Source organism: Grampus griseus, assembly GCF_964374135.1.
Source record: "Grampus griseus genome assembly, chromosome: 1".
Taxonomy (NCBI): Eukaryota; Metazoa; Chordata; class Mammalia; order Artiodactyla; family Delphinidae; genus Grampus; species Grampus griseus.
Genome location: NC_139017.1, coordinates 5,859,211 through 5,885,749, shown reverse-complemented (window position 1 = coordinate 5,885,749; position 26,539 = coordinate 5,859,211). Strand labels below are relative to the sequence as shown.

At 34.6% G+C, this 26,539-nt stretch overlaps 1 protein-coding gene across 2 annotated transcripts in view; it reads right to left on the bottom strand.

The window, feature by feature from the left end:
* KCNT2 (potassium sodium-activated channel subfamily T member 2) overlaps positions 1–26,539 on the bottom strand; it is a 369,346-nt gene that overhangs the window by 119,514 nt on the left and 223,293 nt on the right. For both annotated transcript variants that reach the window (XM_082654683.1, XM_082654684.1), the window contains exon 14: positions 6,434–6,542. In XM_082654683.1, the coding sequence (XP_082510809.1) occupies positions 6,434–6,542 (109 nt within the window). The remainder of the gene's footprint in view (positions 1–6,433; positions 6,543–26,539) is intronic.

Sequence of the window (26,539 nt, the reverse complement as noted above, 5' to 3'; positions counted from 1 at the left end):
CACCAAAACAATTCCAGTGTGAATACAGATATTGTTCTCTTCTAGCTGGATTTGTTCCCTTCATTTCAACCTGCATGCTGACTGTCAGCAAATGACAGGAGCCATATTTCAAAGTTCTGAGTATAATATATAGGGATATTAAATAGATTCCCTTGTCTGTGAATATGATTTGTTAATTCATGTTACACAGGTTACATCTTATATTAAGCAAGAAGGGCTCAAACTATCTAGTCTGGGGTCTCTAAATGCCAGATTAAGAGGGTTGAACCCCAACCCCAAACTATATGCTGGCTTATAACTCAGACTAATTCATTCAGGAAAAATCTGATTTTTCCCAGTGGTAAATGTCTGACTAAACTTAATTATAGAGAAATGGTACTGTGGTGGATGAAACAGGGGTAACTTGTTCTGTATACAGAAATTCAATCAAAATGTGTCCTCTTCTTTCTAGGTATCTTGCACCCCAGAGCCTCACTGGGGGCTGGGATTTTGTCCTGCTGTATCACCTTCTAAACATATGCTGGGATGGAGGTTTCATCAAGTTTATTTACCCACTTTCCATCTTCTAGAAATTCACTGAAATCTCTTCTTTTTCACTGATAAAAGCTTATGACTTTTATTTATTTGGTATCATTTCAATGGAGCAGATGAGGAAGAGCAGATGAAGACAGTGGATCATAAACTACTTTGAACCAGGGGCCTCAATGAATCATCTTTAGTATATCCTTTACTTCATTTACTTAACTAGTGTTTTTTGAGCATTCATGCTGTGAAACACTATAGAAGGTATAAGAATGAGTAAGACATGTTCTCCACCTTAAATGAAATTATACCCTATTATGTAGGAAAAAATAAAAGGACCATAACACATGCTCTGGCAGAACGTCATAAAATTCTATGTGAGTTTGTAGAAGGGAAAGATCACATTAAATTGGGGAGTTTAAAAATATTCTTGAGGAGATAGAATTTTCGAATTCTAGCAAAACCCTCTAGGAAGGCAGAAAAAATTCAAGGCAGAGGGAACAACGTTAAAAAAAGATGTAGAAGGCGGAAACCGCAAAGTATATTTAGGATCATGTTATTTGGAGAACACGATACATATGAGTATCATGAGAAATAAGGATATAAAAATAAATTAGTACTAGAGCATACAGGGCTTTAAATAAATAAAATGGATATACTTAAATCTAATTTGATAATGAAAGATGAGCTATTAAAGCCTTTCCAAGCAGAGGACTGTCAGACTGAGCAGGACCTGTATTTCTCAAGATATGTTTAATAGAATAATGTTCTAGTTAATCTTTTTTTTTTTTTTTTTTTTGCGGTACGCGGGCCTCTCACCGTTGTGGCCTCTCCAGTTGCGGAGCACAGGCTCTGGATGTGCAGGCTCAGCGGCCATGGCTCACAGGCCCAGCCGCTCTGCAGCATGTGGGACCTTCCCAGACCGGGGCACGAACCCGTGTCCTCTGCATCGGCAGGCGGACTCTCAACCACTGTGCCACCAGGGAAGCCCTCTAGTTAATCTTTTAATAGGCGTGATTAGGAAAAACATTTCTCGGGTAATCAAACAGATTTTGGATACACCTAATAAAATGTAGTTCTGTGGAGATTTTCAGTCCATGTTAGTTTATATAAAAGAAAAATGAGTAACCTTCAGAGGTATATCGTTTCCCTTTCTTGCAATTACCCCATTCAGACCTCCAGTCTTGAAGTGTGTGTGTGTGTGTGTGTGTGTGTGTGTGTGTGTGTGTGTGTGTGTGTGATGGGAGAAATGGAGACAGGACCACCAGGGATATACAGACAATCTTTCTTAATTGCCATGATCAAAGAAGCAGCTTTCTGTGGAACCAGCAGAACTATCTGTTGTGCAATAGAGCTTTCATTATTTTTCTTTCTTATCTTCCTGGACAAACTTAATGAAGTGGCGGCCTTCGACCAGGCTTCACTTTCTTATCATCTCCTTATTTGTTCACACTATCTCAAAATGAGAAAGTCTCCATCGTCCAAAATTGTTTTCTCAGAACTTCCCAGAGACCAGTGACCTACTAATTCTGTTTGTCTTCTCCATCTTAAATCGTCTGTATTGTCAACCATCCAGTTCTTTCTAGAAATCCTTGCTCCTTTTTGTTCTGTTAGGCTATACTATAGTTGCTGTCCTTTTCTTCCATCTGTTTCCTAAGGAAAAGCCTTAAGTGGTCATTTTCCCCAAATCCCCACCATTTCTGCTTTCACCTCTGTGGCCCTGAATAACCCTGATCTCTCCTCCGGAACCAAGAGTAGCAGTAATTTCCACGAGCAATGATACCCGCATCAGAAAGCAAATAGATCCAATACCAAACTCCTTTCTCCTGCACAAACCACACATTTTATAGTTCTCTACTGTCAAACCTCAGTGTGTAAAGGGATTTTTTTCTTTTTTTCTCTTTTCTACATCCATAACTCATCAGTGGCCAAGTTGTGTAAATTCTAACTTTGCAATATTTTTCTTATCAATTCTCTCTTTCCTTCCCATTGAGGATCACTAAGAGCAAAAATATTACCTCTTGGATGGGATTAATGAAATAAATAAATATTTTCATGGAAGTAAATGGAAAGGAAAAGAAAAAATTAAATTTTGATAGAGACAAAATGTCATCAAGATGGGCCAATTGAAGGTCTACTAACTGTTCTGATAATTTGGCATCTCCTTGCTAAAATCATCACCTGTTTGACAGCCTACAGTGATATCGATCCAAAGAATAAACTTCTGTTCCTCTTTCTAATGCGTTTGCCAAATAATTCAAAATGTTAATTTAATTGACAATAAGAAATACCTCTGCCAAGAGCACTGAGTCCTCAAATGTAAATGAAGTGAGTGAGAGGGGAAAACTATGAAGGGCTAAAATACAGAGTAAACTTGAATGAACAAAAGGAGCACAGTTATTCAAAGTCACCTAAAGTTAGCATCATCTAGTTGACTCACAGATCAAATAGAACAAGATGAGTCCACTAACATCTAGGAAAAGAAAATGTAAGATCATGACAGCATTAATGAGCCTTGGGAGATATTGTTCAGGGTCCCAGCTAAGTTGCTCCAGAGACTCCGAAATATTTTTAAAATTAATATTCCCCATAGAAAAGTACAGAGGTAGGCAATTCGTACTTAATATATGGTTTCCATTTTTCTCCCCATTATCACGAGCTAGAGGAAGAGAACTAAGAAAAGGACGAAGGTGTTTTTTAAGTGAGCAAATCTAATTCTAAGGCTGAATTAGGAACTCCATTCTCAGACCTAAGGCAGGTCTGTCACTAAAAGAGCTGACCTTTCTATCTCTAACTCCTGTTTCCTTTGTCTATTTTATTTGTTCCAGAACTCATATTTATTATTTTCCTTAAATACCCATAATCTACAGAGCACTTAATTTTAAAATATATTTTTAAGTTAGACTATTTTAGGTTTTGTATTATATTTATGTCTGTGTTTGTTGGGTCTTAATGTGTTTAGCTTGTCAATATCAACTATTTTTAGTCAAAAATCACCATTAAAAGTTCATTTATGATATGATGAACTTCTAATAATATTATTCTCTCTCCTTTTTTAATGGGGAAATTTGAGTATTATCGTAAGCTTTTTTTTCAACTAGTGGTTTGATAATCTTTGCATAAAGCATTTCCTAGACTATTCAACATTTTCCCCATTATACTACTTAATTCAGCTCCCGAGTTTGTTCTCTTATTATTAAATCAATATGTTTGAGCTCTCTGATTTCTGCTGATGCTCAAAGGCAAAATTTCAAACATATTCTGTTAATAACTGAATCTTCACTACACCTTCATTTAACTCATAATACAGAAGACAATACAAATTACTTTAGTCATACAATATTCTTAATAAAATATAATAGGTATTTTAAATTAAGTGATCTGTTTGGATGACTATTTATATTCAAGTGATGGTATTTATCTGTTTAAAGATCTGAATAGGTTTTTCTTCAAAGGTGATATGAAAGTGGTCAATAAACACATGAACTAATGCTCAACATTATTAGTAATCAGCAAAATGCAAATCAAAACCACGAGACAGCACTTTACATCCACTAGGACAGTTATGATGCAAAAGGCAGATGATAACAAGCATTGATGAGGACATGAAGAAATTGGAACCATGATACACTGCTGGTGTCAATGTAAGATGCTATAATCCCTTCAGAAAACATTCTGGCAGTTCCTAAAAAAGGCTAAATCGAGTTACCCGATGACCTGGCAATTCCACTCCTAGATATAGACCCAAAGAAATTAAAGCACATGTCCACACAAGAATTTTTACATTAATATTAAGACCTGCCTTATTCACAATGTCGTAAACAGCCCAAATATCCATCTGCTGATGAATAGGAAAGTAAAATGAAATACACCCATACAATGGAAAATTATTCAGTTATAAAAAGGAATGAAGTAGTGATGCATATTACAATATGGATGAACTTTAAAAACATTATGCCAAGTGAAAGAAGCCAGTCCAAAAAACAAAAAAGCACATATTGTATGATTCCATTTATATGCAATATGCATTGTCCAGAATAGGAAAATCTATAGAGACAGGGTAAGATTAGCCTATGGTTGAAAGAGTTTGGATACAATGTGGGCGGTTGCAAAAAGGTAAAGAATTTCTTTATGGGATGATGAAAATATTAGGAGTTAGCAGCGATAGTTGCACAGTTCTATGAATATACTAAAAATATTACATTGTATACTTTAATGTGTTAATTATATGGTATGTGAACTATATCTCAATAAAGCTGCTATAAAGAGGGTTATTTTGGTAGACTAAGGCATTTATTGTATCACTTAACTGGAAAATAATTTTGCAGGTCAATCTTACTTACGGGAAATCCTTAATTATGTGGTAACAATGTATTCAACAACATCACTTTCATTTTTAATATGACAAAATTCATTAGAGTATATCAGGAAAAGTCCTATTTTAAGTGTCGCTGAAATTCTTTTTAAATTTATGTTAAGTGCAATTTGTTCACCAGGCAATATTGTGTGCCAATAAATAATATTTACTAGGAGTTGGAAAATGTAATTTAACCGATCTATAAATACTAATGTGTGTTAGTGGTGATGGGCCTCATTTTATCATTTGTGCAAGAGAGACGCTGGGCTAGATATTCAGCTCTAAATCTGTATGATTCTATGACAAAGATGAATGACAAAATAATGAAGCCATATGATAAGTTCTATGAACATTCAATTAGTTGGTGACAAAACAGCTTTCAGTATTTTATTTAATTCCATCAAAATGCTAAGTATGTCCATCAAAGAAAATCAATTTCATCCATGATCCTGTTACATCCTTTCCACTGTAAATCTTAAAGGCTTATAAATTTATAGAATAGAAACATTTATATTCAGAACTTTGAGAAAATTGCTCCTGGGAAAATCTTTCTGTCTCAATAGAACAGAGACGTAACTAGAGGTAAGAGAGTAAAATCCACTTAAAATACCAGAGGGCATTTACTATTTTTCAATTAGCACTTTCCTCCGTCCAGTACTAAATCCCAGGAAAGAATTTTCCTTTTCCTTGACTTATCTGATTTGGCACTTCACTTAAATAACTATTAATTAACTCACTAAATTTAAATTTTCATAACTACAAGCACCATGGTGGAATTTACTTAGAAAATCAACATTTTGTCTAAAATATCAAGTAAGGAATATGAAAAGTACGAAATTCAGTGCAACATTTGTCTTTAAATAAGGGCAGTGACTATGTTCGCTGATTGTATTTTACTCGATTATGCAAGTCAAAAACAACCTCTATATTTTATGAAACTCTATCAAAATAAACAAATAGGAAAAAATGTTTTGATGATATAATTTCCCTCAATACCCTGAAATTCATATTAAACATTATTTCTTTTATACTACATTAGCTGATTTTATCAACTACTTTGTTATCATTCCATAATAATTATAAAATTTTAATTTTGAGCTCATTTGTGCACATGTAGCTTTCAGATAAAAACTTACCTCAGAAACAGAAAAAAACCAGCTTTAAGGCCATACAGTAATGACTGCTGTCATCCTGTTTTTACAAGTTTTATTTGAGAATTACTAATCTTGAAAATAGAAACAATGCCCTAATGCTAGACCTGACAAGTGATGAAGACATAAAATTTAGGATGAAACAAACTATATCAAGATTAGTTAGAAAAGACAGCAAATCACTGTCAATTTCCTATATGGCTTGGACCCTATAACAGTTTTGTATCTGTCTGTCTGTCTCTCTACCTATCTATCTGTCAGATGATGATAACTCACACAAATACAAGTATAGGTACATATCTAGCTGTATACCTAGGCTTACTACTGTATTTCTAAATCACATAACTGCACTTATATGTTTTATAATTTAAAATGCATTATCTTAAAGAAAAAATATACTTACTGCCCTCTAGAGGTATGAACCAGTAGTGTAATAAGTGTAGATGTTGCTGGGCATATACAGTTTAAAGCTAACATGGCGTATTTAAACTCTTCTTCACAAACAACATGATCTGTTTGAAATAAAATAGGTAAATTAGAATAATTTACCTTGGGATAGTAGTATTTTAAAATAATATGAAAAATAAAACAATGAATAAAATTACAAAACTTTCCATATAAACACACTTGTTTTAGAGAGGTTTTTACATGTGCAAATTTATCCCCAGGAGAAATGATTCATAAGAGAGAGTACTAGACTATGAGGTAAGTTATTGAGGTATGGAGGATCTGGCCCCAGACCTGTCTTTACTAAAATTGACAGCCTTTGGCAAAATGCTTATTTTTCCTGTGCCTCATCTGTACAAGGAGGTAACATGTAGGTAGGTTAGAGGTACAGTCTGGAAAATAAACCAAAGACTATATAAAGTCTCCTTTACTTCTGATAATTCTATGGTATGAAATACAATAGTACTGATTTATAGCATAATTGATTTATCAACTTCATAGTCAACATAAAGACTCAGAAAGTGATTATTAAAAAATGTGGCAGATAATATTTGCACAACATACAAGTAATAGATTTTTATAATCAAAACAACCATAATTGCCAATCAATAAAAATTAATCCTGAAATAAATATAAATTTAAATTATACTTTAACCTCAGGACCTAGGTCAAAAATTCAAAAGATGATAGAGTCCAGTCAGAAAAGATAATAAATGGCATAAAAAGAAATCCAATGACATAAAAACAATAAAGAGTGTTACAAAAGATGGCACGTAAGGGGGCGCAGTCATATTAAAGGGGGGTGATGCTACTCAGCCCAAGTATATTATTTTCATGCAAGAATGAGGGCCCGGATGCCATACACTTAATTTTCCACAGAAATCATATTTTAGAGAAGCAATTAAAGTTTGTTTGGGAAAAAAGCTGTTTGTTTTGGGGAAAAAAACTTCCCTTACAAGTAAACTATTATAGCTGGTATTGGAAATAAAGACTGTTTAAAGTTCTAATTAAATAAATATTCTTAGGCAGAAAATAGCAGTTTTAGCTAAATTAAGAAATAGAAGGTTGAATAGGTGAGTCGGATTTATAAAATGAATACATATACCATACAATTTATGAAGAAACAAGATTACTTGGGAAATTGTTCATCAAATGCTCCAGACAGATAAATAATAACATTACTCCAATTTGTATAACATGAGTTAGCATATGAAAGAGCCCATTATTTTTTTCTTTTTCCTTCATTTCTTTATTCATTTTTTTTCTTTCACCTTTTATGGAAGAAATTCTATGCTATGGTTACATATCAGGATTTACTCTTAAAAAAATCAAGAATCTGCTAACAATGTCTCTTTCTTTGTTTCTCTTTCCTCTTTTTTTGCTTGTCAAATATATTATAATGATAATTTTTAAGGAAAATCTCAAAAATACATAACCATGATACTTAATATATTGCAGGAAGGCAGGTAGATTCAAAATCCAATTTTGAATGTGGAAAAGTATACAAAAATATTTGCAAAATAACAGTGACTTAAACCACTATTTCGATATTTCTCAAAATAATTTTTGAGTGTGTATGACCTATCTATGAAAATAAAGTAACAAAACTGCTAAATGAAGAGTGTTATTACTTTAGAATCATATGATAGCCATACATATGGGGTCCATAAATCTTAAACCAAAAATTGAACATATGATTTAAGAAAAATGTTTACACGTATTATGACATGAGATAGACTACCAGAAAATTTAGAAGGTAAGTTTACCATATATGCAAAACCACATGCAATTATTAACTTTCCCTTGGTTTAATGTACAAACCGTATTTCTTCTAGTAGGGGACCATGAGAAAATGTGATAGCTCTGTGATAGCTGAAAAATATTCCATCTTATTTCCCTTCAGTGGTTAAAAAGTAAAAAATTGGGTCCCCTTCCTTTCCTTTTCCTCACTTAATGTGTTCATCTGTGTTTGGTTGGGAATGGTTGATGGAAGATCATGTTGCACTCGCTAATTTTTCAAAAACTATACTAATCTGTGGGAAGTGGAAAGAAGGGAAAGATTAGTAAGTTTTAGGTACTAATTTTTATTTCTGTATATGCTTTTTTCTACAAGTAAGTAAAGTTTTTACAGTGTCTATTAGCCTATCCAGCACTGTACATATTACTGGAGGCTATTTTACACATAAATACAAAGTAGGTTCTGCACTATTTTAGTAAATACTGAATTATTTAGAAAGACAACCACTGTATGAATTAAGAGAAAGTTTATTTTGTTTAGTATTGTATGTGAGTCATTAATACAAATTTAAGATATGATCATTAATAATAAGTACGTGCCCACTACTGTCAGTGTCAGTAGTGGGCACGTACTAATGGGTGCAAGCAATTGTCTCTCTTGCGTTGTCCCTCTTTGGTTATTCATACCTGGGCATTTACATATTGAAATATACACTTCCTTACTATTATTTCCCTCTCTTTCTCCTTCATATTACAATTAGGACATTATATTAACTATTTAAAATGTATTCATATAGATGTTTACATTTACTCTGAATTTCACTCCAGGATAGTAAAGGAAGTGTTACAAAATATTTATCATAAAAAAGAGGTATTGGATCAGATATGTTGAAAACAATCGTCTTAGATTAATGAGTTAATTGTATATAATGTTGGGATTCCTTGTTAGATAATAAGAAAAATCAGTACTCTTTTTATAAAGAGAACATCTATGTAATCAATAAGGATGATTGTATAATCTCCAAAATATACAAACAGCTCAGGCAGCTCAATATCAAAAAAATAAACAACCCAATCAAAAAATGGGTGGAAGACCTAAATAGACATTTCTCCAAAGAAGACATACAGATGGCCAGCAAACACATGAAAAGATGTTCAACATCACTAATTATTAGAGAAATGCAAATCAAAACTACAATAAGGTATCACCTCACACCGGTCAGAATTGCCATCATCAAAAAATCTACAAAAAATAATTTCTGGAGAGGGTGTTGAGAAAAGGGAACCCTCATGAATTTTTGGTGGGAATGTAAATTGATACAGCCACTATGGAGATTCCTTAAAAAACTTAAAATAGAACTACCATATGACCCAGCAATCCCACTACTGGGCATATACCCAGAGAAAACCATAATTCAAAAAGACACATGCACCTCAATGTTCACTGCAGCACTGTTTACAATAAGCAGGACATGGAAGCAACCTAAGTGCCCATCAACAGATGAATGGATAAAGAAGATGTGGCACATATATACAATGGAATATTACTCAGCCATAAAAAGAAACGAAATTGAGTTACTTGTAGTGAGATGGATGGACCTAGAGTCTGTCATACAGAGTGAAGTAAGTCAGAAAGAGAAAAAAATACTGTAGGCTAACACATATATATGGAATCTAAAAAAAAAAAAAAAAAAAGGTTCTGCAGAACCTAGGGTCAGGACAGGAATAAAGACGCAGACATAGAGAATGGACTTGAGGACATGGGGAGGGGGAAGGGTAAGCTGGGATGAAGTGAGAGAGTGGCATGGACATATATACACTACCAAATGTAAAATAGATAGCTAGTGGGAAGCAGCCTCATAGCACAGGGAGGTCAGCTCAGTGCTTTGCGACCACCTAGAGGGGTGGGATAGGGAGAATGGGAGGGAGATGCAAGAGGAAGGAGATATGGGGATATATGTATATGTATAGCTGATTCACTTTGTTATAAAGCAGAAACTAACACACCATTGTAAAGCAATTATACTCCAATAAAGATGTTAAAAAATAAATAATTAAAATTAAAAAAAAAAGAAAATGTGGTATATATATACAATGGAATATTACTCATCCATAAAAAGGAACAAAACTGGGTCATTTGTAGAGACATGGCTGGACCCAGAGGCTGTCATACAGAGGTAAGTAAGTCAGAAACAGAAAAATGAATATCGTATATTAATGCATATATGTGGAATCTGAAAAAATTGGTATAGACAATCTTGTTTACAAAGCAGACATAGAGACACAGACGTAGAGAACAAATGTATGGATACCAAGGGGGAAAGGGGGGAGTGGGATGAATTGTGAGATTGGGATTGACATATATACACTATTGATACTATGTATATAATAGATAACTAATGAGAACCTACTGTATAGCACAAGGAACTCTATTCAGTTCTCTGTGGTGACCTAAATGAGAAGGAAATCCAAAAAAGAGGGGATATATGTATACATACAGCTGATTCACTTTGCTGTACAGTATAAACTAACACAATATTGTAAAGCAACTATACCCCAATAAAAATTTAAAAAAAAATTAAGTTCAGTGCGGGGATTGCCACCAAATAATTCAGGTCAGGTCAGATTTTAACACCAACACAAATACTAAAATGTTTTCTTTTTTCAGAATTTTCTGGATTGGGGATTACAGCTAAGGGATGCTGGACCTTTATTCAAACTCTGATAATCTCTCACCGGGGGTAACAAAACAGCTTCTGAATTGCTCTTCCTGTTCTCCAATTCTTCAGCATCCCACCTATCACCCTTCTAAAACTGTGTTGGCCAATACAGTTGCCTCAGCCATAGAAAGGAATGAAATAATGCCATTTACAGCAACATGGATAGACCCAGAGATTACCATACTAATAAGAATGACACAAATGAACTTACATACAAAACTGAAGTAGACCCACAGACATAAAAAACAAACATGATAATCAAAGGGGAAAGCAGGGGGAGGGATAAATTAGGAGTTTAGGGATTAACCTATACACACTACTATATATAAAACAGATAACCAACAAGGACCCACTGTATAGCACAGGGAACTCTACTCAATATTTTCCAATAACCTATAAGAGAAAAGAATCTGAGAAAAAATAGATATATACGTATGAATAACTGAATCACTTTGCTGTACACCTGAAATGAACACATTGCAAATCAACTATACTTCGATAAAATAATTAATTAACTAATTAATTACATAAAATAAAAATGAAACTGTGCTGGCCAATACAGTTGCCTCTGCTACATGTGGCTATTTACATTTAAATAAACTAAAATTAAACAGAAATAAAAGTTCAATAACAATTAAGTTCTCAATAATACTTGTGACTACTGGCTAGGTATTAGACAAGGCAAATACAGAACATTTCCATTATCAACAATAACTAGAGAGTGCTGTTTGATCTGCCAAATGGATTAATGACCTTTCATAAATCCTAAAGCTTATAGACTATATTTCGAATTCCTTAAAATGTCATTCCTAGATTGTCAGAATTTGGGTAATCTTACTAACATATCACTCTTTTCACGCCTCTTCCCAGCCATATTGCTACTAAAATTGTTCATCTATAATAACAGGAAAAAAGGTAGAATATATGGGCGTTCTACCTTCAGGTTGGTGGGTAGATGTGTAGACAGACGTTTACGAAAATTTTGCTCTTCTTCCAATTGTTCTACTTTCTTTGTAAAATAGGTGGAAATGATGATTGGGGAAGAGGTTGGAGGTGAGAGAGAAAATATGGTATCACTGTTTAAGAGCGTGGGAGAAGAAACAGAATTGAGGGACAGAATGATCGTTTGGCAGCTTCTAGACCCCGAAAAATTAGTGATCATGAATTTAATGGAGGAATAGCCTGCAGGTCGTCTTTTGTTTGGTTTCCTCTGGCCACAGTCAAATGCATGGAAGTAAACACCTAGAAGACAAAGAGTTGTTCACTAGAGTTGGTTTCTGACAAACAAGTCTAACTAATGGAAGGTCAACGAACTAGGCTGAATTGAAATTATGGGTTCTAAAGGTGTGCTATGGGGTACAAACAGGTTAAGAAGGGAAGACAGGACCAACAGGTGAAAACTTGGTCGAATCAACAAATTGCAAGTCCCAGTGTAGTCAAAAGATTGTTGGAGTTCTGTATTAGAGGACATGAACTAGAAAGATAGGGGGTGGTGGTCACAGAGGAGGGGGCTAGGAATAGCCATGATAGAAAGCTCACATTTACATGATCTAGGGAATATGTCTCTGGAAGTGGGTGCAGAGATAAGACGTGGGCAAAAACACTGAAAGAAGGGAAATCACCGAAACACAAGCCTAGGGCACTGAAAGAAGCATTTTCCTGGCTATCCATACCATTAACTATTATGACTAAGCAGTGTGGAAAAGAGGGACAGTGAGTTAGGAGATTGGGCAGTTTTTCAGCTCATTTTTTTTCATCAGCTACTTACATTTCCTTTTGGGGACATTTCAAGCCACAAACTGCCAATTTTTATCAAGTGATTTTCTAATTAAAAACTGGCCATCATCAAAAAATCTACAAACAATAAATGCTGGAGAGAGTGTGGAGAAAAGGGAACCTTCCTACACTACTGATGGGAATTTAAATTGGTGCAGCCACTGTGAAGAATAGTATGGAGATTCCTTAAAAAACTAAAAATAGAGCTACCATATGATTGATCCAGCAAACCCACTCCTGGGCATATATCCGGAGCAAACCGTAATTCAAAAAGATACATGCAACCCAATGTTCATTGCAGCACTATTTACAATAGCCAGGTCATGGAAGCAACTTAAATGTCCATTGATGGAGGAATGGATAAAGAAGATGTGGCACCTATATACAATGGAATATTACTCAGCCATAAAAAAAGAACAAAAATGGGTCATTTGTAGAGACATGGATGGACCTAGAGACTGTCATACTGAGTGAAGTAAGTCAGACACAGAAAGACAAATATCATATATCACTTGTATGTGGAATCTAAAAAAAAAAGGGTACAAGTGAACTTATTTACAAAACAGAAGTAGAGGCACAGATGCAGAAAACAAACATAGTTACCACAGGATAAGGAGGGGGGGATAAACTGGGAGATTGGGATTGACATATACACACTACTATATATAAAATAGATAACTAATAAGAACCTGCTGTATAGCACAGGGAACTCTACTCAATACTCTGTAGTGACCTATATGGGAAAAGAATCTAAAAAAAAAAAAAAAAAACAAGAGTGGATATATGTATAACTGATTCACTTTGCTGTACACCTGAAACTAACAACCCTGTAAATCAACTACACTCCAATAAAATTTTTTTAAAAAGAAGATTAAGTTATATAAAATTTAAGTACTATAGAGATGCATAATGTAGAATTATATCTGTGACAGAAATTGCTATCTTTCCCTATTACCCATTTTCCCTTCTGAATGCAGAAACTACCTGTCGATGGAGACACGTATGGGAGAGGTATCAGAAAGGGCAAGAATACTAACGTGGGTGACAGCACCTTGCTGATTTTAGTAAGGTGACAGATGATCTGGGGCAAAAATCGATCACTCTGCAAGCGGAGAGAAAAGGGAAAATTGCTTGAAGCCAGAAACCTAGGAGTCCAGGAATTCGGACAGTTGCAGAACCAAAACAGTGAACTGTACCCTAAATCATGGGAGATGACACTGTCTTTCAGAATCTTTATCAGTGACCTCCTTTTAAGACTTTTCAGCTAGATCAATAAAGCTGGACCTAATGTGGGGATCAGATAAAGGTGCTGTGCTGCCTTCCCACCCAATAAACCTATTGTTTCAGATGGTGCCGAGGTAGTTGCCATGACAACCAAGAGGGTGATACAGACACGGCAACAAAAGCCAGTAAATATGGCAAGTGCAAGAAAGTTCTTAGAAAAGAATTTTGAGCACAATTATTGACACATAGAAAGGACTGGAGGAAATCTGTTCTAATTTCAACGTTCTCTGTAGCCACAGAAGATAGTGACCAAGGATCTATGCTTATGAATAGACAAAGGAGTTATTTTCTAAGAGCAGGATGGGTGTCTAATCAAAAAAATTACTGCAAGGTCTCTGCAATTCATGTCCCACAGGATTTCACCATTCCTATGGAACAATGTCTGCTGTGTGTCTCCCTTTCTTTTTCCAAAACCCACTATTTTATCACAGCTATCTTGCTCTGCTATTATATATGCATATGGGGTGGGGGAGAGGTAACTAACTCACTTATTGGTGTGTTCATTGCCAGACTATCAGGATCCACAGCTAGCAATGACTTTGTATTATCGAGATATCCTGCACTTTGAGTTGGATTCAGCAATTGAGGCAACTTTGGGGTATTTTTCGTAATAATGAATGAGTATATTAATGTATAAGGGAAAAACACTGTACATGGATACTTGGGTGGACAAAAAGATTTGAACTGTGGCTGAAACTACTCTCACCCCATATTCATTCTCTCCTTCTTCCTTTTAGTAAGAGGCTTCATTTTCCCTCACCCATCCCCAAGGTTTAGCTGGGTGCGTGCCTGTCCAGGGAGAAATGACATGTCTCAACTCCTCTTTTAGTTAAATATGGTTACTAGACTAGGTTTTGTAAACTTCTGGATTAATATTTTGTAGACACATCCACTTCCTCTACACACTGTCCCTCTTTGCTGGTGAGACCACATAAGTGGCAAAAGTCCAGTTTTGATTATGCAGACAGAGATGACTCCTTAGCAATGATCAAATCTGTCCATGTTTTCTTTCTAATTTCCTTCCCTTGTTGAAGAAAGCATTTCCTCTTTCGAAATCTTGTATTTTCTTCTCGTCCCTGTAAAGTTGCTGTTTTGACTCAGCTCTTTCCCTTGGGTTGCTTGCCATCAGAGCATAAGCACACGAGAGCAAATGGTGTCGCCCCCAAGTGTGCCAGGTCACCGGCAAGGTCCTGATCCCTCAGAGCCTAACTTGCCTTATCTTTAAAACTGTAAATCATAATAATATTTACCTCATAGGGTTTTCTGTGGAGAAAAGTAGATAATGAATATAAAATGCTCATCAGAATTCTAAACAGGTACTATTTATCACCACAATCCTACATTATTAAAAATAAAAAGATAGATTTCAATAAACCATCTTGAAAGAACGTCAATAGTACAGTTTTAAAATTTAAGTAGCAAAACGATACAATATAACTCCATTGATAAAAAAGCTGACTTCTGCATATATGTTCATGTGTGCATACGTATGTCTGAATAAGCATGAAAAATTGTAAGAATGGGAATCAAAATGTTAATAGTAACTCTCTTAAGGAATGGGAAACAGTTTTCAAGGGCTACGACTTTTAAAATAGCAGGATTATGTGAGATTTGTGGTTTCTGTTTTATGGCTATTTTTATTATTTTTGATTTAAAAGCTCTTCAGATAAGCAATTGCAATTAAAGCTACAAATTTATAGATAGATACGATCAAATCTATTTTCAAGGCCCTTTTGCTTTATGGAAAATCAATTTGTTAATTACATTTTAACAAGTCAGAATATTTTTTTAAAAGTCTGCCTCACAGTATTTTTGAGCTTGTCTATGATTTAAAGTACTGGAAGCTTCTTCCATGCAGTTGCTAGGTAACAGCTCTTCAGAAAGCAGTAAGCAACAGTGGACAGTGCATGAAACCAATCTAGTCCTAGATTTTGATTTACAGAAATCAAATATCCTTTGGAGAAAGAGCTTTTAAAGAGAAACACGAAACAGGGTAAATTTTAAAAATTGAATGTTATTTGTTTTTATTTTATAGGGAAAGAGTTTATTACATAGACCGACTGAACAAATTGCATTATAAACCTCTCACATAGCCTTCGCTTATTAGACTCTGTTTATAAGCATGAGTGGGTTGATTGCCATGAAAATTGCTTCTTTTTCTTCGAGGAGAGTAATCTCTAACAATCGAGTTTTATTTTGATCCTGTTGCTTTAATCAATAAAATACCAGTCGGAGTGTGTGTGTTTGTGTGTGTACATGAGCAGACATCATACTTCTGCCAATTCTAGGACTGTGAACCATTCAATGGCTAAGAATAGGTTTAAGTAAACCTTTAAAAGTCATTTAGTTTCACAAGATCTAAATACAAGATGCTTATTAAATATACAGAATTCAACCCAGTTTGACGCTGGCAACGTTCTATAAACAGACGTATTTCACTTCAGTAATATTGAGTATAAAACACATTTTTGTGTGTTTCTAATTGCTTGAATCCTTATGTTAATGCTGTAATTTTTTTAATGTATCATACTAATTAAGTGCTCAAAGGGGAATCATTTCCTGTATCCTAGAGCAAAACAGTTTAAATTTTAATAACCTCCTTTATTTTAAAACATGTCACAGAAACAGCAGTCTTAATATTTTTTGAAAAATTGCTGACCTCAAAACTCCATTTATTTAGGTACTAACCGAAAGTATTCATTTCTCACTAGCTCATGATAGTAATTGATGTCATGAGAGTTAAGGATATAGTTATTGAATTGCCTTAACATATTATAATAATACTAATCCCAAATAGGATTTCAAGTTTTATGCTAAATGGTACATATATATGTATGTATGCATGTGTGTTATTAAACCTCACAAAAGTTTTATGATATATATTGTGTTAAACAGTTTTTCAGATAAGCAATTAGATGTTCAGAGAGGTCAAGTTACTTGCCTAAATCCATTATTAACTTAAATTCACACAGCCTATAAAGAACTCTACAAAAGCTATACAAGTCTAAAATTGATTAAGGAAGCACATTACAATAAGTGAATCTTCTAGTGGTTTTTCTCTCCCCTGAACTTACTTTAAAGCTTACTACTTGCTACCAGACGGACAAGTGGTTCAAACAACCTCTTAATTGAACTGAAAAAATACAAACACCACGTTTCCCAAAACCCCATCACTTAATGAGGGAGTTTGGAAGGAATGTGGCCAAATCTGACCTTGAAATCAATTCCATTGCTTTTCAATCACACACACCCCAAAATCATAGCTGGACTAAAATGATTTGAGTCACTGATTCAAAGGGATTTTGAAAGATCTCTAGAAAATTTATTAGTAGCAAATATACTGCGATAAATTTTATAAAGGACATAAATGCAAGTGCTCTAAGAAGATACAAAAGGATACCTTTCCTGCTCTGCAGGAATCAGAAATAGTATCCCCAAAGAAGTGATGTTTAAACTAAGATTTTTAAGGATAATTAACAGTAGTTAGTTGAAAGGTGAAGAAAGCATGCAGAGGTGATTTTCTTAAAAGTAAATCAGAGAGGCAGGAGGATATTTAAATTTTTATGGAGATAAATTAACAAAGAAAGAGGTTTGAAGATTAAGGAGAGAAAACTATCACAAGGTTGCTGACAAGGTACAACGTGATGGGGTCCAGCCTGGAGATAAGGAAATCCTATTGTAACAGGAGAAAAGCAGGAAATGGTAAGTGAAAAGGAAGTAACACTAGGAAAATTCGGTAGCAAAAATCTGAGGAAATTTTCACTCATTGGCTTCCCCTACCTAAGAATTAAGAGGTGAACTAAAGATTGAAATGGTAACTGCAAGAGTAAGAGTGTGTTTTGATAAGGAAAAAAAAATCCACACTGTTAAGGGCCTGTGAGCTGCCAGAACATGAGTTCACAGTGATACAAGTCTGATCCACGGTGTGATTTTTTTTTTTCCTAGCAAGGCTCAGTCAAGGAGCAGGAAAAAAGAATCCATCTGATAAGAATTTTGGTTGTTTGTATGTTTGTTATTGTCAATCAGGAGGCATAAAAAGTTAAAACAAAGGAAAGCAGTATATACAGATATGAGGTTGGCTGAATGACAGACCACAGAGTTCAGGTGGTTTAAAGAGTACAGGACAGAAAAAAGGAAGGTGAGGCACAGAAGACTCTAGACCGATAAGGCATCAGAGCTATGCTTCTCAGCTGTTCGTGATGAAGGACAGATGTTTCTTTTCTTTTTAATTTCCAATGCATTGCAGACACATATGCAGTTCTAACGTGCATGCCTGTATAGAACTCAAGCCATACGTGACTCACCTATGAATATGATATGATCCAAACCAGTCTACTCGCTTATCAAAGAGACAACACACTGTGGTGCACTAGGGTGTCACAGCAATGGCAGATTGCTATCAAAGTTTCTAAATGCTCACTGTCAATTTGGTATTTATTTTATAGCCTAGTAAAAGTCTGTAGACTGAAACTGGTTTTTGGCCCACACTTTGAGTAGCACTGCGTTAAAAGCTAATTGATTTACAATGTTGGGCCAATCTCTGCTGTACAGCAAAGTGAAAAAATAAAATAAAATAAATTAAATAGGTCTCACATCAAAAAAAATAAAAAAAGCTAATTGAAAAGCATTGCATCAATGAAGTGGAGGGGAAGGCTTTAGATAGCACTAGATGGTTGAATTAGCAAAACGGAAGATTGAGTTTGGGTATTGTGAGGTCTGAATAGTGTAAATAGGCCTGAAATCACTTGGGAGGACGTCAGGGGACAGGTATACACTCCACTACATATCTTTTTCACTCTAAATCTCTGGAAATCATTGTCAATTAAACTGGAAAACAGACTTTCTGAACCACACATTCTATGAAGACTAAAATATAATCCCAGCATTTGTAGAAATACATTATAAAGTAGGAAAATGTTGCAAAGGTGCTCCTGTACTTGACTGAAAGAATCATTACATTTGGAGCCACAAGGCATAAGTTCGAATTCCACGTCTTTAAGCACGTTAAGGCTTTGAGCAACTATGCCTAGTATCATATTAGACAAGTTGGTATAGTTATTTATCTCTGTCTTACACAAATGTAAACTTCAGATTGAAATAACACAGAAGAGCATACAGCAAACTACAGCAAACTCCCATGATAAGTAAAGTTTTTTCTTTCATAAAAATAGACAATAAGTGGAAATATGCACTTCTGTGAGTACACACCTTTTCCTTACCAAAGACAGAAGATGCTACGATCTGCCTGATCTACCCACGCAAACGACAACCTATAGCCATATTTATAGTTGTCATGTATAACCTGAGACAGCTGTTTTCAGCCATGTCATTACTCTGGACAAAACTGCAAAGGAAACTCTCACCTCATCTCTTCTATTGGGTATTTAGGATACACTCATTGGCCACTGCCAATGAGTGTATCCTAAATACTGTTTTTCAGCAGTCTCCCATAATAATCAAATCTTTTCCTTTCCCTCCAAAATGTCCATGCTTACAGAAATAAACAGGTAGATAGACGCTACTATCAATTAGATATTCATCTAACAATCTTAATAAAGAGACGTACAAAAGATGATTGAAATTTCAATTTTACCAGGAGGCATATTCAATTTAAAAGGAGTTTCTTAATGCAAAGTGAGGTTGACTTAACGGGATAATTGAGGCATGTGTCTTGTCTTGCTGAGTCCTTGCCTACTATGGACTATTCTTCCACCAACCAGCCCCTACAATTTTTCAACATGATGTTCACATCAACAGATTCCAAAAAAATGAAGTAAGTTAGGCATTTCAGTCCTTCACGATCCACACATTCTTTTTGATCTTAGGAGATAATTCTAGGGGTTGCTAAAAACTCTGTCTTAAGAAAAGTAACTATTGGAAAAATAAACTGATTTGAACTATTACATGATGGATCCTTGGATAATCCAGAGGCAAAAATCATAAAGAAAACATTGATGATTGTGCAAGAAGGAGACAAAAATTCTGTTAGTTAAAAACACCATGAACACAACCGAAAGACAATTGGCAAACTGAAAAAAAAAAATGCAACTTTCAAAAAGTCAAAATGTTAGTAATTTTAGAATACAAAAAATCTCTACAATTCACTAAGAGAAAAATAGTCACCTCTGTAGAAAATAACGGTAAAGCGATGTTTTATACACAAATGCACACACAAATTAAATGTACAATAGATACATGGAAATGTGCAACTGTTAGTAATCAAAACTTTAAAATTAAAACAAACTATTAGTGGCAACACCACATGTCTCTTAACAGCACACATTCTGGAGACAGAAAACGTGCATTTAAGGTCCAGCTGTACCACTAAGTTATGGTACCATCAGCATTTTACTTAACATCTTCCTGTCTCAGTTTTCTCATCCGTAAAAGGGGAATAATACTGGAATCTACCTGTGGCAGCTAGCCTTCCAGACAGCCTCTATGACAGGCTTTAGATCCTGTGTCATTCCCACCTACACAGAATAGGACTGATCTTGTGACCAGTAAGATACTGTGGAAATGACAGAGTGTGATGGCCAAGGCAAGGACATTCTGGCTTCTGCCTTAAGGAAAAGTCTAAGAGGTAAGGAACTGAGGCCTCCTGCCAACAGCCAGCACTAACTTGCCAACCATGTCAGTGAAAAGGGGACCACCCTGGATGCAGATCTTCCAGCCCAAGTCAAGCCTTCAGATAATGTAGCCCCAACTGACATCTTTACTGCAACATCACACATAACCTGATTATTACTCCTCCCAAATTCCTGACCCACAGAAACTGTGAGACAATGAGTGTTTACTGGTTATACTGTGAAGATGTGAAGTCATTAACTCAGTATCAGCAATAGATAACTAATCTACTATCTTAACAAGGTTGTGATGAAAATTCATTGAGCTACAATACTCTGTAATGACCTATATGGGAAAAGAATCTAAAAAAGAATGGATATATGTATGTGTAGAACTGATTCCCTTTGCTGTACAGCAGAAACTAACACAACATTGTAAATCCACTATACTCCAATAAAAAATTAATTAAAAAAAGAAAATTCATTGAGTTAATCTATAAAAAGTAGTCATTGCATATAGTAAGCATTAAATAAATGTCAACTGTCACAATAATAATAATATAGTTCTTATATTATTTTTCATTCAGCCAAGGGGCAAAAGTTAAAAGGAATATTGCTCACTCCTGCAATGATAAGTTATTCATTTCTGGAGAGCAAATTGGCATTGTGTATTAAAAACCATAAAAGTACACATACCATTTAACCTAGGAATTAAACTAGATAATCATCTTAAGGCTATTATAACACAAGTTCACAAAAACCTCTTTTATGATAATCGAGCTTTTATTTTACTTTTTTTAGTTCCAGACAAAACTGAATCTTAAGAAGCTGAAAACCTAATAATGAATAACAAATCGAAAAACAAACTGATTTTGTCAAAATTACTAATATACAATTTCAACATATTACAGATTTCTTTTTCTTATTTTTAAACATGTAAACTTCCAAAATTTTTTGGAAATAACTTATCTCAGCTAATTACATTCACCTTGGTGGTTTTAAAAATAGCTACCCCTTTTTAAATTGACTTATTTTTCATTCCTTATTGGAAGGTGAATTTAACATTCTCAAGGAGGAACTAGGTATTGGCTAATTCATCAGATTTAGTCCTTATGATTTACTACACAGAATAGCTTGATGGTTTAAATGAGAACTGGGCACCAATGAAAGTTGTCATTATATCAATATATTAAATGAGAGTTGGTTGTGGGTTATATAACAATATGCTAATTGCACAGATCTGTAAGTTCACATACATTATCTTTTACCCACATAATAGTGATATTTCAGGTCTATACAAACATATTATAGCCTATACAAACATAACCCCTTGTTGTAATTAAGTTAACATCTTCCCTGCTTAGATATAACTATTTGCAAATTTTTTCATGGCATTAATTACACTTGATAATTTGGATCTCGTGGGAAAAATGTGAAAATGTAAACTCCATAAATAAATTAAAAACAACCATCTTCAACAAACTTACCTTCTAGCTAGTATTACATTTCCATATAAAATACAATTTAATGTACATAAATAGTATTAATAAAATTGTTACCCTACTTTAAGGAATTTCCTATCTTGCTTATTTCATCTGTACTACTCTTCATTTTAATATAATTTCTAACAATGACTTATAGGTGCATAATTTATATACACACCACATCTTGTATATCTTATGTATGTGTTCTCATATGAGACACTTTACTTCTTTCTACGTCTATTCTTACAATAAAAACTGTAATGGATGTCTTTTTATTTAAATGTTGTGTGCAGGCCATATTATTTCCTCATGAAAGCTTCATGTAATTGTATAAACCGATACTAGCTGATGTATCCATCCTTTTTGGATTTCTGCACGTGCATCCTTTTACTACTTTATACAGTACTCTCATACCAAGCATTTCCCAATACTTCCAGAGTAGCATTCTACGGACACATATTTTAATGACACTGCTAGAAAAAACGAATGATGCAGAAAAAGTTACGGGGTCTGTAACTAGATTTCTGGTGTTCTTTTCCTGTGTCACTCCTTCTCCTGTAGAATTCCTTGTTACCACATCATGGTGGAAGATTACTTACTTATTTGAAAGCTTTTTGTGAGATAATAGAAAGGATATATATTGATTTCTATCCCCAGTTTTCCTGACACAGAACTCCTGAAACCATTGTAATATCCTGGTTGATAAGAGCACTCAGAACATCTCTTGTTATTATATTTGGCTTCAACCCAGTCGCTGACACAGAGCTCTTAAAACTGTTGTAAATTCCTAAGTGATAAGAGTACTCGGAGCATGTTTTGTCCTAATGAGGTGGCTCTGGGTGGGCTTCTGGATGGCTCCAGGATGGGACTGGTCACCAGAAAGACCAAGTTGTGATTAGAAGCTTGGAATTTTCAGTTCCAACCCCATCTTCCAGAGAGGGTAGAGGGGCTGGAAGTGGAGTTAATAAATGGTCATGCTTATGTGAGGAAATCTCCATAAAATACCAGTAGTCAGGGGTCTAGAGGGCTTCCAGGTTGGTGAACACATCTACCCTGGGAGGCTGATGCACCCCAAATCCACAGGGACAGAGGCTCCTGTGCTCAGGACCCTCCCAGGCCTTGCTCTATTTACCTCATCATCTGGGGGAGTTTTGCAGGTCTGGTCCCTTAACCTGTGGGATCTGATGCTATCTTTGAATAGACAGTGTCAGAATTGAGTTGAATTGTAGGACACCCAGCTGGTGTTGCACAGAATTGCTTGGTGTGGGGAAAAAAAAAAAAAACCACACATTTGGTGACCAGAAGTGTCAGAAGCGAAGTGCTTGGTGTGAGAAGTAAAGGTCACAGCAGAGAAACAGGAGGAAAGACCTGGGGTTTCCCCGACACAGGTGGAAAACTGTACTTTTTTTTTTTTTTCCTTTTCACTATTTCATACATTTTTGCATATTTTCCTTTTCACTATTTCATACATTTTTGCATTCTCCTGAGTTACAGTATTACTTTTCAACATTCTTAACAGATCATTTAAGTTTTTAAATCATATGAGTTAAATGAACATCTAAGCAACTACAAATAGATTCGTTAACTGTTATAGTATAATTCATATTAAATATGAGAATACACAAACAAGAGATGGAAAGTTGCAAAGATAAAATTATTTCTCACTCTTCTGTGGCTCTCACAGTCAACTTATTATGAAGTCTAGAGAACATCTGAAATGATTCGTGAATCCGTTCTCACCCTGAACGACCATTAGCTTCAATCTCTCAGTATCGCTCACCTGAACAAATATAATAACTTCCTAAATAATCACCCCATGAGGTCCTTTTTGTCCTCTTCCCTGCGCTCCATATTTCCCCTGGAGTCACTCTGTTAACTAGTTAAAAATTTACACCTTTACCTAAAACCTTCATTAGCCTCTCATTGCTTCTCCAACAACATTCCAATTCTTTAGTAAAGCCTAATTCACAATCGCACACACACACAACACCCACACATGCGCATGTTTACAATATGTCCTTACGCAGTATGATTTGAGGCAATGTTAGATTAAATAAACATCCCATTATAATATTTGCTCTCTCCACTTGTTGGCTGTCCTAGTATTAGGATCTCATTCTTTTGGGGTTAAAAATTGTGTTTTAAGAGACTCTTTTCAATACAGAAGTAACTATTCCGGGAACAGGGATATTATATCAAATCATGAAAACTTTACTAAATTAGAACATAATTGGGATCATGAGTTTTGATATATAAGGAGGGTGGCAAGGGTTGAGGAGGAGAATTCTAAGGTTACAAATGAAGTTCTCTGTAGAAAGAAAAAGCTCAGTTGAAATGCTATTCTTGGAATGAATGTAAAGGTGCACTCCCTGGTTATTAAAGGGTTAGAGATAAAGAAAATTAGAAAATCTGCCATTGGAATAGATAGCTACTCCATCTTCATCTTCATTATACCACTAGTGCCTAGAACAATTTATTGCTCACAGTAGGACTCAATAAAAATGTCTTGAATGAGTAAGCAAGAATAAAAGAGGATATACCGGTTTTCTTTATGAAACATTCATATCAAGAAACTACTTTACAGACTGAAAATCATAGGCCTGGGTTGTGATTGAATATGTCTGGCACTTTCCTAAGACAGAAGAAGAAACACGCTTCTCTGGTTTCCAGAATCATGAAAATGAATCTTTGAGAAATATACAACCATAAGAAAATTAATGGAGAAAAACATAAAGATGCTTTGAGTTAATTAAATTATAAGCGGTCCTCAAGAAAATGGCTTTAAAAACCTAATGGTCAGCAGCAATTAATCAAGTGTCAAAGAGAAAAGGCAGGAAATATGGTTTGGCCCATATTTTAAACTTGTAAAAGTCACAGAAAGGAAAAACAAATACAAGATTGATATTTTATTAGGAGGAGCAAAATACAGGAATGCATTTAAGTTAAAAATAATCCACAGCAATGTTAATTTTTAAATTTTTGATTAAATGGGCCATGGCTATATAAGAAGTTAACATTCCAGGAAGGGGGTTATGTGAAAGGCTACATAGAAGCACTCTGTTCTATATATACCATTCTTCTGTTGATCTAAAATTACTTCTACAAAAAAACTTAAAAAGCAAATGCAATTAAAAATAAAATGTTGATTTTCATCTCTTAGGGGTGAAAATGTTATCTTGGCTATGTAGCAGAATGTCATTCTTAGGAAAAACATGCTTATGTAAAAATGTGTGTGTTTGTGTGTGTGTGTGTCTGTGTGTGTGTAATACACAGAAGATGAAACAAATGTGGAAATGTTCACTGTTGAATGTAAATGGGGGTAATACACATTTTCATTGTATAATTTTAAAACTGTATGTTTGATTTTTTTGCAAAGTGAAAAATAGTGGGAAAAAAAAGTAAAAACTCCAAATTGTGCTGGGTCTAAAGATGGCCTTATGTTAAGTGGTTTCTGATAATCTTCACAATAAGACAAAAATCAAAAAGAAAATATTTCCATCTATAAATGGAGAATTTTCAAAGTTTTGGTAATTTATCTTTGAAAATATAAGAATTCAAAGCATTATGTTTTTAAGTAGGTTGAAAGAATGAAGTTTAACATGGTGTCTATGTGGGTGTATATGGGAAATGAAGAAATTATTCAGCATGAAGAACTCACACATCACCATTTGGTAAAAGCCAAGCCTTGTGCATACATATGTTATCTAGAAACAGCTAAGATAATTTCCAATATTTATATTGCTTAGAAATATTTTTCCACTCTCTTTTTGGGGAGGAAAAATTGAGGCATTGGAGTGTCTGGTGCGCCAGTAAAAACCGATGGCTAAACTTTTAGTCAAATCATTTCTCCAATATGTGCGTATGTGTGTGTGTGTGTATGTGATTTTAAACAATATTGTTTTTATAACGGTAGCCATCCATGACTATATACTATAAGAAAAACATATGTTTATAGAGTATTGTCAATGATATTGTTAGAAAGTATTTCCTTTTGCCCATTTTAACTTTTTTTGCAATTAAGATCTTTTTTTGTTTCTTTTTTTAAGTTGCCAGAACTCACTCCTATAGTTCTAGTATCATGAATCATTCTTCTCGGCACACTTTAGTGGTGAAGGAGAAAGAATTTTATTCATTCAGCACTTTACTATTGTGGTCTGATGCTTCCATTCATTCATGAACTTTAATTCAAATCTGTTACTTAGGAAATATCATCATCGAAGCATGGGAAATAAAATTCATAGAAAATTCACAAATTACTTACAAATTGATTTTATGTTCCTCACTCCTACAAATTTATTTACAGACATATGTTTACATTCTTTACTCCTACTTGTGGGTGAAAATTTATCAATTTGATTTTTATGCCTTCCTATATTTGTTAAAATGAAGTGGGAAATTTCCAGAGAACCCAGTAGTTGAAAGAAAATTAGTCGATAAAGAAAAGGGAATTGAATAGTCACAGATGACCTAACACTTTATTTGGCAGGGGGAGTAT